The following is a 13,185-nucleotide window of genomic DNA, read 5'->3' on the forward strand; positions in this document are numbered from 1 at the left end:
ATGATCAGGAAGAGGACTTAATTATAAGGCAGAAGAGTTCAACAGAAGATTGAATATTCAACCATGGCAAGACTGTTACACCAAAGTCAAGGTCTTCATGGAAAGAAATGGGACCTAGAGAATTAAAACAGTAATGCCAGGGTTGATGCATCAAAAAATCTTGAATCCTTAGACTCTACTTGGATCCTCTGGGCTGGCAAAAGTGTTACATTCTTTTTTAAAAAGTAGCACCCTCTCTTGCAAGAAGACAATGCAGAATCCTTTGTCTTGTAAGATAGCTTTCAGTCTAATGCGAATCTATACCTACTGCTTCAGGAAACAGTAATTATAAGCTACTTATGACATAACCTGACCAAGGATGTTCTGAACCTGTGAGCAGAAGAAAGAGCCCACATAACAAAAGAGCTCCAGAAGCTAACCAACATGTACTTGCAGGAGCTATAAGTGTGTGCGTGTACATACACACATATATTTAGATTTTAAGGGTGCTAGATCAAAGGAAAGTGGAACATAAAATTGGATAAAGGAGAGGTATCATACAGAAGCCCTCTCCTATGATATAGGATGCCAATACCCTAGGAGACAGTATCAATATGTTTCATAGGATGGCTCTTGGAAGCCTGGATAAAGTTCTGTCCCATGGCAAATGGTAGAGGAAGGCAACAAAAGGCTCAGAGAATTTGGCAACCTATAAAGGAAAACTAATCAGACTTTAGGAAATGATCAAATAGATTTCCATGTATTGAAATAGTAAGGAATGCACTAGTGGAGGGAACGATTTCAGCATTATTGAGACAGTTCTTTACAGGCAGGGGTTGATGACAGAAAATACAATTATAGACCTGGGCTTCCTCAAATCAATGGGTATTATAAGACCCCAAAATAAAAGAGACCAGGTGCGAGCATTTAATCATGAAAGTCAACACAGCTGTAATATTATAAAGGGAGTAAAGGTCAGAGTAGCAGCTGGGGGAGCCAGATACGTGTAGACCTACGGAAATAGTTAATAGATCGGCGCATCCTTAAAGCCAAAGTAAATGAACAGGCCTTCTGAGTACTGCTGAATTTAAACAACCCAAAGAATCAAGGATAGTCATTAGAAGGATCATGTCATGATTCCTTATCCTATTTCTAGAACTGAGCTGTTTCTCAGAGCCTGATTCCAATTACTGAGAGACCCTCATGGAGGAGTCTGCAACATGATGACAAGCATGTAGAATGAAGAGTCACTAAACAGATTCTAGTTGCATGGGCTGTTCTCTAGTTGTGGAGAGCAGGGGCTACTTTTTAGTTGTAGTGTGCCGGAGTCTCATTGAGGGAGCTTTTCTTATTGTCGAGCATGGGCTCTAGGGAGCACAGGCTCAGCAGTTGTGGCTCCTTGTGGGTTGTAAAACACAGGCTCACAAGTTGTGGCATACAGTCTCAGTTGCTTTGCAGCATGTGCAGCCGGGCTAGAATGCATGTCCTCTGTGTCGCTAGGTGGATCCCTACCCACTATACCACCAGCAAAGTCCTTTTTTTTTTTTTAACACTTGTCACCATCTATAATTCTGTATACTCAAAATATCTAGTGTGTTTATTGTCTGTGTGAATCCCTCTGCAGCCTCAGACACTAGAATTTAAGCTCTGTGAGAAAGGCATCTAATTTGATTTACTGCTGAATCGCTCATGCCTGGTACACACATAACAATTGTTAAATGTATCAATTGCTGAATAAATGAATTCCTGCAATCCTAGAGGTAATATTTCACATTTGCAGTCATTTGGGAAAAGGAGAATCATGCATGTCCAAGATGGAACAGGACCCTTCAAACACTGTGTATCTACTGGTCACTCACTATTCTCTAGAGTTTTCAGTAAACAAGGTTTTTTTCCTATGTATTCTGTTGAGAGCCTGCAAACAGAAGAGAAGAACCAGAGGGCATGGTCACTGCAAAATATCCCCACCTAGTTAAAGAGGATGTACAAACTGATTGGCTGCAGACTCCTCTTAGGAATTTCAAAAGTAATGAAGCATCTAACAGGAGGTAGTAGATGTGAATCATAACAGAGAGTGTACAGAAGAGGTTCGCTCTTAAAGGATGAGAATTATGAGGAAAAGTTAGGTATGGAAGAGCAAGATATTCCTAGTGAGGGAAAAAAGCCTGAGTGAAAGCTAAGTTGCGATACTAGCAAAAAATTTTGTGAAATTTGAACAAAATCTGTACTTTAATAATCCTGAGATACATTTGTGTTTTAAAGACAGACTTTGGGACAGGAAGAGGCCCCTTAGAAAATAATTATCTCCTTTGTCATTTAGGCTTGTAATATTTTTGTTTCCAATAATCATCGCTTATAATTATATCCTAATCCATAGAAAAATAAAAGAAATTAGAAAAATAAAGATAGAAATTAACTTCAATGAATAAAAATACATATTTGCATTACCTCTAAAGACATAAGAGCTGCTTAATGCTGGTACTGTAAACTTATTGCACCATCTGAATGTGCTAACTTGAAACAGCAACTTTTGCCCTACTCCCTCAAGATGGAAAGACTGCTCTCAAGGAGTCCCCAAAGACATGAACTCTCAAAAGGCAATACCATGCACAGGGCTCCCAGAAGTACATATTTGAGTACCATTAGTAAAGAAGGGATAGTTTATCTCAAATTTCATGGGAATATACAGAGAAAGGTCATTGCTAAGGGAGCTAAGACTCAAAACACTTAGGGATCCAAAGCCTAAAGTCAACACCTCCTATAAGATATGGAAACAAATTAAAGAATAATACAGATGGCAGCCTGTTTTGACAATTTCCAGAAGGGGCTGAGCCACTGAAGTCACTTATGGAAGTCAGCCACAGGTCACAGTGTCAGCGGATATCCAGTGTGCTGCAAGCTAAGCTGCTTCAGTCGTATCCGACTCTTTATGACCCCATGCACTGTAGCCCACCAGGCTCCTCTGTCCATGGGATTCTCCAGGCAAGAATACTGGAGTGGACTGCCATTTCCCCTTCCAGGGGATCGTCCCAACCCAGGGACTGAACACCCATCTTTTATGTCCCCTGCATTGGCAGGAAAGTTCTTTACCTCTAGCACCACCTGTCAAGACCCCACTGTATAAGACTCAGTAATACTAGCAAAAGAGACCTCTCCAGAAATGTAGGTTGGACTCTCAATATTAAAAGCAAATGGGAAACAATCTCAGGATATCTCAAGCTAGGTGTTAAAACATAAATGTAAAACAGCAATTATTCAAATGTTTTAAAGACTAATATGCCAGTCTGAAGATTCAACAGAGAACCTGACCAAAAACAGCAAGAAGAAAAATCACATCACTCAAACTTGTGGTTTGTCAGTGACTTTTATTTTTTTTATTTTTTATTTTTTTTTAGTTTTTTATTTTCTTAATTTTAAAATCTTTAATTCTTACATGTGTTCCCAAACATGAACCCCCCTCCCACCTCCCTCCCCATAACATCTCTGTGGGTCATCCCCATGCACCAGCCCCAAGCATGCTGTATCCTGCGTCAGACATAGACTGGCGATTCAATTCTTACATGATAGTATACATGATAGAATGCCATTCTCCCAAATCATCCCACCCTCTCCCTCTCCCTCTGAGTCCAAAAGTCCGTTATACACAGCTGTGTCAGTGACTTTTAAAGCTGAGGACTCATTCTCTGTATTTTACCTCCTCAGTTTTCTTTATTGCACAACCTGTTCCCACAGAAGATATTCCTGATCAGGTTGATACTGTGATTTTTTAAAAAAGGCAACAATGTTCTTAGAAGTTATTTTGCAATGATTATTTGAAAAGACCATGATTCTCCAATACAATGTCTCTTTCTTTCTCTGTGTGTGTGGGTTGTGCACACAATGTATGTATATCTCTGTGTGTGTATGTATATGTACAGCAATCTACCTTTTTTAGTTGGTCACTATATAAAACTCTAATATGATAGGATACTTTGGCCACCTGATGCGAAGAGCTGACTCATTTGAAAAGACCCTGATGCTGGCATGCTGTGGTTCATGGGGTTGCAAAGAGTCAGACACGACTGAGCGACTGAACTGAACTGAACTGGACAGCTTTATGTTTCTTATTTTAAAGAAGGAACAAAATGTATAGCCACATAGCTCCTTAAACAAAAACATCTAATTTAGTTACCTTTTCCTGTTGTCATTTTTATCAATTTTCCCTCACTACAGAGCAAGGTTTAATAATAGAAAGGGAGTATGCTGGTGTTATTTTTAAGGCTGATTAAAAAAAAAAAGATGTACTTATTGGGCTAACAGTTGTAATCATAGATATGAACACTATTTCAGACTAAAATTGGGCTTCACAGGTGGCACTAGTGGTAAAGGACCCACCTGCCAATGCAGGTAGACATAAGAGACGTGGGTTCGATCCTGGGGTTGGGATGATCCCCTGGAGGAGGGCATGGCGACCCACTCCAATGTTCTTGCCTGGAGAATCCCACAGACAGAGGAGCCTGACAGGCTGGGGTCCATAGGGGTTGCACAGAGTCGGACATGGCTGACGCGACATAGTGCACATACACAGACTAAAATTGGTCTTTTTGTTGATTTTTTGAGTCACTTTAAAATTTCAAGGGTGTTGAGACAGACCCATCATGACCCTGAACCTTGGAAATATTCAACTGTGTTATCACCTCAACAGAGCACACACACAAAAGGTCCCAGGTCTCTATCAATGTACTAACAAAAAATAATTTTTGAATATTTCCAATAGTTAGCACTATGCCAAATACAATGGAGAATACCTAAGCTAATAACATACTGTATTCACTCTAACAGAATTTACTATTTTATTTCCATAATTTTCTTAGGTCCAGAAAAGCATAGTGAGTGATAAGTAAAGCAACATGGATTAATAGCTATATTAACAACCACAGCTCATTAGTGAAGCTGAGTTCCAGGCACCCAAGGGAGAGGAATGAGAAGCCTTTCTCTTCTCTCTGGCTCTCCCCAGCTTCCCTCCCCTAAATATAGATACACCTTGAATTTAATGTCAAGATTATTTTAGCAGCTAATGAAAAAAAAATCACATAACAATCTCATAAATTTGAAGATAAAACATTCTGAGTCACACAGCAAAGTAGAATTTTGTAATTGTATACAGTACAGAAAATATACAATTATACTCCTGGAAGAGTTGGTCGGTTTTCATCAGAAGCCCACGTAGAAGTCTTAGTAAATTGCATACCCTTACAAAGCCACAGTATGTCCCCAGCAAAAAAATAGGGAGTATATCTACTTGAATGCAGGTATAGAAAGTACCTTATCTATTCATAATTGCTATGGAATACACAAGAGTCTTCTATATTCAAGGTACTTTATAGTCAATTTTGACGTAAAAACAAAAAGGAAAAGATTTTAATGTTTGTGTTCTTTTGCATTGCTGTTAGTGTGGATGGACTCGGTGTCCATGAGCAAGTATAAATAAACCAGCCGGTGCAAATCTTGTTCCTTTGGGGCAAGCCTTTTGCATTTTAAAAGCAACATCACATGCTTTGCATACCTACCTTTCCACATCTTTATACTATCATAACACGGCTTGGGCAGATGAAATCCAGAAAGTTTTGACTATGCTTATGTATTGACAGTCTAATATTTTATGTGAAAAGTAAACAAAGCAGGACTATGTATTAAATTTGGCAGCCTATTTCCTTGTTCTATGAATATGCAAAAATACACCTGTTCAGAGTTTGTCCACGATCCCACAAGAACAGCACTAACATGCTGATCGACTGACTGTATTCTAATATTTCTCTGTTAGGCATGTCCACAAATCCCAAAATGTGCACTGAGAGATTTGCCTGCTGCCACAGGTAGCCAACTCTGCTTAAGAGGAAAACATCACTTGACTATCTAAGTGCTTTATGCTTCATATAAACAAACAAGCAAAAAAATTGTATAACAGAATCTGTCTCCAGACTTGCAGATTGTCAAGGACGACATGATGTCTGTTGGGGTAGTCGAAAGGCATGGAACATATTTAGGTATATTTACTGTTCTTACCTTTCAGGAAAAACCAAATCACCTACTGTTACAAAGAATATTGCTTTTTATTCCCTCAGTACCAAATCAATAAAAGTCCTTCCAGCACAACAGCTGTTCCTTAATGGCCCCAGTTAATGCACTGCCTGAATCAAACACATTCCAGTGTCTATACCAAGCAGACCCTCAATTAATGGTGATGGATTGACTTTCTCACAAGCAGTAGAAGCTCAATTTATAGAAATTGATCCTATGAGACAAAAATAAATAATTTAAGAGCACTGTGTTAAATTCTATGTTTGGCAACACAGCAATGTGTATAGATCTAAGAACTATGTGTTTTTTTTTTAATGAAAAGGTTTTCTAGTTAGCTGACAGATACTGAGTGTCTCAATCATTTTGAGTTATAATCCAAGCATAGCAAAACTATAAATCTGGGTGATTCATATGAATATTCTGATAGTGATATCATAATGATTATGAAGAATCTGAAGACTCGTATACCTAAAGATAAGACACATTTGTTCGTTAGTAATTATAACTTTAAATCTTGCAATAAAGATTGCCTATTAGTGATAAACACTATTTGAATTGTCCATTTCAGATCTTTAGTGTACAGATTTTCATAACTTTCTACATTATTGTATACTGTTCTTTAAGGAAGATGAGCAGGTTTGAAGGAGGGCCAGAAGTAACCACTTAATTTGAAAGTATAATGAATTTTCTCTTTCGCTGCCATAGAACTGTGTGGTTTTACCCTTTGTCAGGTGATAGCATCTCCTTAGTCAAAGCAGAGTCTTAGAAAATGAGGGAATGGGCTGTTGGGTACTTCAGCAGAGCATTGCTCTTACATCCTATGTCTAAACCAGAGCACTAGCTGCACTCTACATTCCAAAAAGTTTGAGCAAATAAACTGACAAGCATCTACCACTACAAGATGGGAATTGGAATTAGTTCAGAGAGCAAGGAGTCAGCCAAAAGATCAAAAGAATTGGAGAAAAAGCTTCAGGAAGATGCTGAGCGAGATGCAAGAACTGTAAAGTTGCTGTTATTAGGTAATATCCTTTTTTCCTTTTGCCTTTAAAACCCTGCTATTTTTCCAACAGTGATGTATTTACTTTTCTCAAACTTTAATTTCAAGGGTATTACCATATGGGAGATTTATTACGAAAATGTGTTTCGAAATTGATTTTATGTGTACTCTGTAAATATTTACTTTTTTGCTTAGGATTTTATTGCATGTCTTTTATTAAGCAGAGAGACAACTATTTATTAGATGACTCAATTTCTCTATGTCAGTAATCTTTTATTATTAAAAAAACTCATGGACATTTATTATTTTATTATATTCTAGTTATTTTCTGAATATCAACTTTTTAATATGGAAGAAATCATTTAATTACATCTTACAAAGACTTATGTCATTTTGTTTGGAAATATTTTGTTTGGTATCAGCACTAATATGTTATTTAATTACTTATACTGTTAAAACCAATTAGTCAAGTTATTTAGAGAGTAATGATAAAGTACTTTAAAGATACTAACAATATTATTCAGGTTTCTGAATACTATCTGTATAATTGAAAAATACTCCATTTAAATCCTTTTAGGATATTTAAATATTTATTTAGGTCAGGAATTATGTCTCTTCTATTTTTTATTCCCTCAAAATTCAGTACACTATTTAACCACAGCTATGAATTTAATAAATGTTCAATGAACTGAAAGAATGAATATAATTTATATATCATGCATTTTCTAAACATGTCACAGTCCCTAGAAAATAAATGATTTTGAAATAAAATAAAGACCTATGAAAGAATATAAAACAAGAACTTCAATTTAATCATAGTTATATGTTCCTCCTGCTCTTCATTATACACAAAAGCACTCCATTTTATTTCAGAATTGTGAATCTTTCACACAACAAAATATTCTTATTTGTATCTATGTGTTCTTTTACCATGTCTGATTTGCTCCCAGTGGCAAGAGTATCTCAGAAACCAACTATAAGATTCCCACTATTTGCTCTTCCAAGGAAAGGAAATGTTTTCTCTCTTTATGCCCAATTCCTGGGGCTTCACACCCACAGCACTTACAAGTAACTACCAAGAGAGGCTGGTAAGTTAGAAAGATGTAGGGGTCAGCTCTTATGAAACCACCAAATGCAACTTCCCTAACGCTCCGGAGTATCTGAGACTTTGTCAAGAGTGAAAGTAATAAGTGGACATAGAGAAAACAAATAAAAGATGAGAGGGAACACCAAACATTCCAGCAAGTATGTTCTATGTCCCTGTTGTACTGAGAACCATGGCACAGGACTAGTAACACAATACACAGAGAACCCCTATGTTTGAATAAAATTTCAAAAGAAGAGATATTTTCAATATACGAATTATTTTTAAATTAAAGTGATGGGCTACATAAAGAGGAAAGGGTAACGTTATAGAAGATATATAAAGTACTTTAGTGATATTATTACATCTTTTAATATCCTAAGACAATCACAATTGCATAAATTCATCTCCAGTGTTACCCATACATCTGGATTCATTTGGTTCCAACAATATGTCACTGAACTTCTCTATCACATCTTATTTACACAGATGAATCAAATTCTCTGTAGCTTTCCCTATTCAGTGATAGTTCAAACCCTTGACTAAGTTTTCCCTTCTGGACTCTAAAGTTCTATGTGGTAATTAAGTTACTAAGTCATGTCCGACTCTTGTGACCCCATGGACTGTAGCCCACCAAGTTCCCCTGTCCATCGGATTTTCTAGGCAATAATACTGGAGTGGAATCTTGCTGAAACAGGGATTGAACCCGGGTCTCCTGTACTGCAGGCAGATTCTTTACCAGCTGAGCCACCAAGAAAGTCATATGGGTTCTATATCTAATGATTAAGTTGTCAAAGTTCAAGACAATAAAATCTTGTAATAACTCTGCTTCAATTCTCATGTTTTGAACTGAAAGCAAATTATCTAACCTATTATCTTTATATTCAATTTGGCCTCATTAATATATAAAAGCATTCAGTAGAACCAAAGTAAACCTTCCCACCCTCAAATCCCCTCACTAATGAAATCTAATTTCTCCCATCATTGAAACAATGACAGTACTGGCGCTCTACTCCTTAATTCTAAAACCATTTATTCTTGATTTTTCTATGTGCTATCTTGTAAACATCACAGTATCATTTTTAATGTATATGTATATATACATTAATTTTACATAATTATCAAGTAATACAATGTACATATACATATGTATATCCTTTTATGTATATCAAGAGGAAAGAGGACATAAGACTCATACTATATCAAAGTTCTTGTATTCTGTTTAAATAAGTCTTTTTATTTTAAAAAGCATTTCTATATATGCGTGGGAAAGGACGCAGAAACCTGGAGGTGTTCCTCAGTCACTGGCTGGAGTATAAATTCATCAAGTATAGAAGCTCTATTTTATGTTTCTATTACACCAGAAGAGTCAATGCTTGTCTGTGGATGTGATCACTTTTACAGGTCCCCTGGAATAATTATGTTACAATTAAAACTTGCAAAGCATAATTAGAAAAAAAAACTTATTTCAGATAATCAGTGATACGAATCTTGTGAACGACATGCAGAAGCGATTCCTGAGTAATGTTTCCAAATTTTTTTAATTAAAATCATTCTTTGTTATATTATTTTGTTTAAAAATATTTTACAATATTTTATTTTTATAAAGATATCAATCATTGGGGTGTACAAATATTTTTACTATTTATACAAATGTTTAAAATTGTTTTTTAGTAAAGTGGAAAGAAACAGTCTACTTGGAGAGTCAAATTGTCTCCAAAGCAACTATTTGCACCATAGCAATCTGAAACCTTCAGAGGAAAAGTCAAATATTTACAGTTATATTTTTTATAACTAATGGCATCTGGCAGCATCAAATAGCTCTCTACAGTGTCCCTTTTCTCTAATGGGCAAAAAGCACTTAGACAAACATTTTGCATTTATTTGTTTGTTTTAGATTAATATATCTAATAATCAAGACACATTAACAGACTCATAAGTCCCTCACATGAAAAATGTAAACCATTCATTAAGGCATTCCATATTTAGCCAACTTATGGTATTTGTTAATGAGATTAAATACCCTGTCTTGCTGAGAATAACTCTCATTAACTGTAATGTAACAGAACATCTCATGTTATATCACAGAGCGTTTTTACATTCATTTGCTATATTCAAACCTTAATTATTGATTTAGGAGCAATACTGTACTTTTAAAAATATTCAGATAAGCAACATGAGTTAACACAATTTATTTATCCTTCCATTAATTAAAAAGGAAAGAGGGTAGTGAAACATTTGATGGTATAAAGTCTCTGTGATAAATTTTACATAAAATATACTTCCAGTTAAGATTTATACTCAAATTCAGAATCCATCTCCTTATTTAACTTTCCTACAAATGTATCAGTGTAGAATTCGCCTCTAAGGAAGTGGGATTCAAGCTGAAACTGAAGGTAAAACTCATCAAGATATAAAAATATTGATTTTGTGTATTAGACTCTGCTCCTAATAAACTAAAGTCAGTTCAGTCGCTTAGTCATGTCTGACTGTTTGCGACCCCATGGACTACTGCACACCAGGCTTCCCTGACCATTACTGAATTGTGGAGCTTATTCAAACTCATGTCCACCAAGTCAGAGATGCCATCCAACCATCTCATCCTCTGTTGTCCCCTTCTCCTCCTGCATTCAATCTTTCCCAGCATCAGGGTCTTTTCCAGTAAGTCATTTCTTCACATCAGGTGGCCAAAGTATTGGAGTTTCAGCTTCAGCATCAGTCCTTCCAATGAATATTCAGGACTGAGTTCCTTTAGGATGGACTGGTTGGATCTCCTGGCAATCCAAGGGACTCTAAGAGTCTTCTCCAACACCACAGTTCAAAAAATCAATTCTTCAGCACTCAGATATTTTTACAGTCAACTCTCACATCCATACATGACTACTGGAAAAACCACAGCCTTGACTAGACAGACCTTTGTTTGCAAAGTAATATCTCTGCTTTTTAGTATGCTATCTAGGTTGGTCATAGCTTTTCTTCCAAGGAGCAAGCGTCTTTTAATTCCATGGCTGCACTCACCATCTGCGGTGATTTTGGAGCTCAAGAAAAGAAAGTCTATCACTATGTCCATTGTTTCCCCCTCTATTTGCCATGAAGTGATGGGACCAGATGCCATGATCTTATTTTTTTGAATGTTGAATTCTAAGCCAGATTTTTCACTCTCTTCTTTCACTTTCATTAAGAGGTTCTTTAGTTCTTTGCTTTCTGCCATAAAGGTGGTGTCATCTTGCATATCTGATGTTATTGATATTTTTCCCGGAAATCTTATTCCAGCTTGTGCTTCATCCAGCCTGGCATTTTGCATGACATACTCTGCACATAAGTTAATTAAGCAGGGTGACAATATACAGCCTTGATGTACTCATTTTCCTATTTGGATCCAGTCTGTTGTTCCATGTCCAGTTCTTACTGTTGCTTTCTGACCTGCATACAGATTTCTCAGGAGGCAGGTCAGATGCTCTGTGGACAGAATTGTCCACAGTTTGATGTGATCCACTCAGTCAAAGACTTTGACATAGACAATAGAGCAAAAGTAGATGTTTTTCTGGAACTCTCTTGCTTTTTTGATGATGTTGGCAACTTGATCTCTGGTTCCTCTACCTTTTCTACATCCAGCTTGAACATTTGGAATATTTCACAGTTCACATACTATAGAAGCCTGGTATGGGGAATTTTGAGCCTTGCTTTGCTAAGTGTGTGAGGAGAGTGCAATTGTGCAGTAGTTTGAACATTCTTTGACATTGCCTTTCTTTGGGATTGGAATGAAAACTGACCTTTCCCAGTCCTGTGGCCACTGCTGAGTTTTCCCAATTTGCTGGCATACTGAGTGCGGCACTTTCACAGCATCATCTTTTAGGATTTGAAATATTTCAACTGGAATTCCATCACCTCAACTAGCTTTCCTCATAGTGATGCTTCTTAAGGCTCACTTGATTTCGCATTCTGGGATGTCAGGCTCTAGGTGAGTGATCACACCTTCATGGTCATCTGGGTCATGAAGATCTTTTTTGTATAGTTCTTCTGTGTGTTCTTGCCAACGCTTTTTAATATCTTCTGCTTCTGTTAGATCCACACGATTTCTGTTCTTTATTGTGCCCATCTTTGCATAAAATGTTCCCTTGGTATAGAGATTTTCTTGAGGAGATCTCTTATCTTTCCCATTCTATTGTTTTCCTCTATTTCTTTGCACTGATCACTGAGGAAGGCTTTCTTATCTCTCCTTGCTATTCTTTGGAACTCTGCATTCAAATGGGTATATCTTTCCTTTTCTCCTTTGCCTTTAGCTTCTCTTCTTTTCACAGCTATTTGAAAGGGCTCCTCAGACAACCATTTTGCCTTTTTGCATTTCTTTTTCTTGGGAATGGTCTTGATCACTGCCTCCTGTACAATGTCACTAACCTTTGTCAGTAGTTCTTTATGCACTGTGCCTATCAGATCTAATCTTTTGAATATATTTGTCATTTCCTCAGTATAATCATAAGGGATTTGATTTAGGTCACACCTGAATGGTCTAGTGGTTTTCCCTTTCTTTCTTCAAGTTAAGTCTGAATTTGGCAATAAGGAGTTCATGATCTGAGCCACAGTCAGCTCCTGGTCTTGTGTTTGCTGACTGTATAGAGCTTCTCCATCTTTGGCTGCAAAGAATATAATCTATGAGCCATTCCATGTAGTACCACCCAAGACGGATGGGTCATGGTGGAGAGTTCTAACAAAACGTATTACACTGAAGAAGGAAATTTCAAACCACTTCAGGATTCTTGCCTTAAAAACCCCATGAACAACAACAACAACAAAACCCCATGAACAGTATAAAAAGGCAAAATTATATGACACTGAAAGATGAACTCCCCAGGTTAGTAGGTGCCCAATATGCTACTAGAGAACAGCGGAGAGATAACTCCAGAAAGAATGAAGAGATGGAGCCAAAGCAAAAACACCACCCAGTTGTGGATGTGACTGCTGATAGAAATAAAGTCTGATGGTGTAAAGAGCCACGTTGCATAGGAACCTGGACTGTTAGGCTCATGAATCAAGGTAAATTGGAAGTGGTCAAACAGGAGACAGC

General features: G+C 37.0%; 1 protein-coding gene across 1 annotated transcript in view; it reads left to right on the top strand.

Moving 5' to 3' along the window:
* Positions 1-6,758: 6,758 nt before the first annotated feature.
* The window catches only part of GNAT3 (G protein subunit alpha transducin 3), a 54,816-nt gene continuing 48,389 nt past the window's right edge, over positions 6,759-13,185 (top strand). The window contains exon 1 of the mRNA XM_069587782.1: positions 6,759-7,058. Within this exon, the coding sequence (XP_069443883.1) occupies positions 6,941-7,058 (118 nt within the window). The 5' untranslated portion in view covers positions 6,759-6,940. The remainder of the gene's footprint in view (positions 7,059-13,185) is intronic.

Source organism: Ovis canadensis, chromosome 4, assembly GCF_042477335.2.
Source record: "Ovis canadensis isolate MfBH-ARS-UI-01 breed Bighorn chromosome 4, ARS-UI_OviCan_v2, whole genome shotgun sequence".
NCBI lineage: Eukaryota > Metazoa > Chordata > Mammalia > Artiodactyla > Bovidae > Ovis > Ovis canadensis.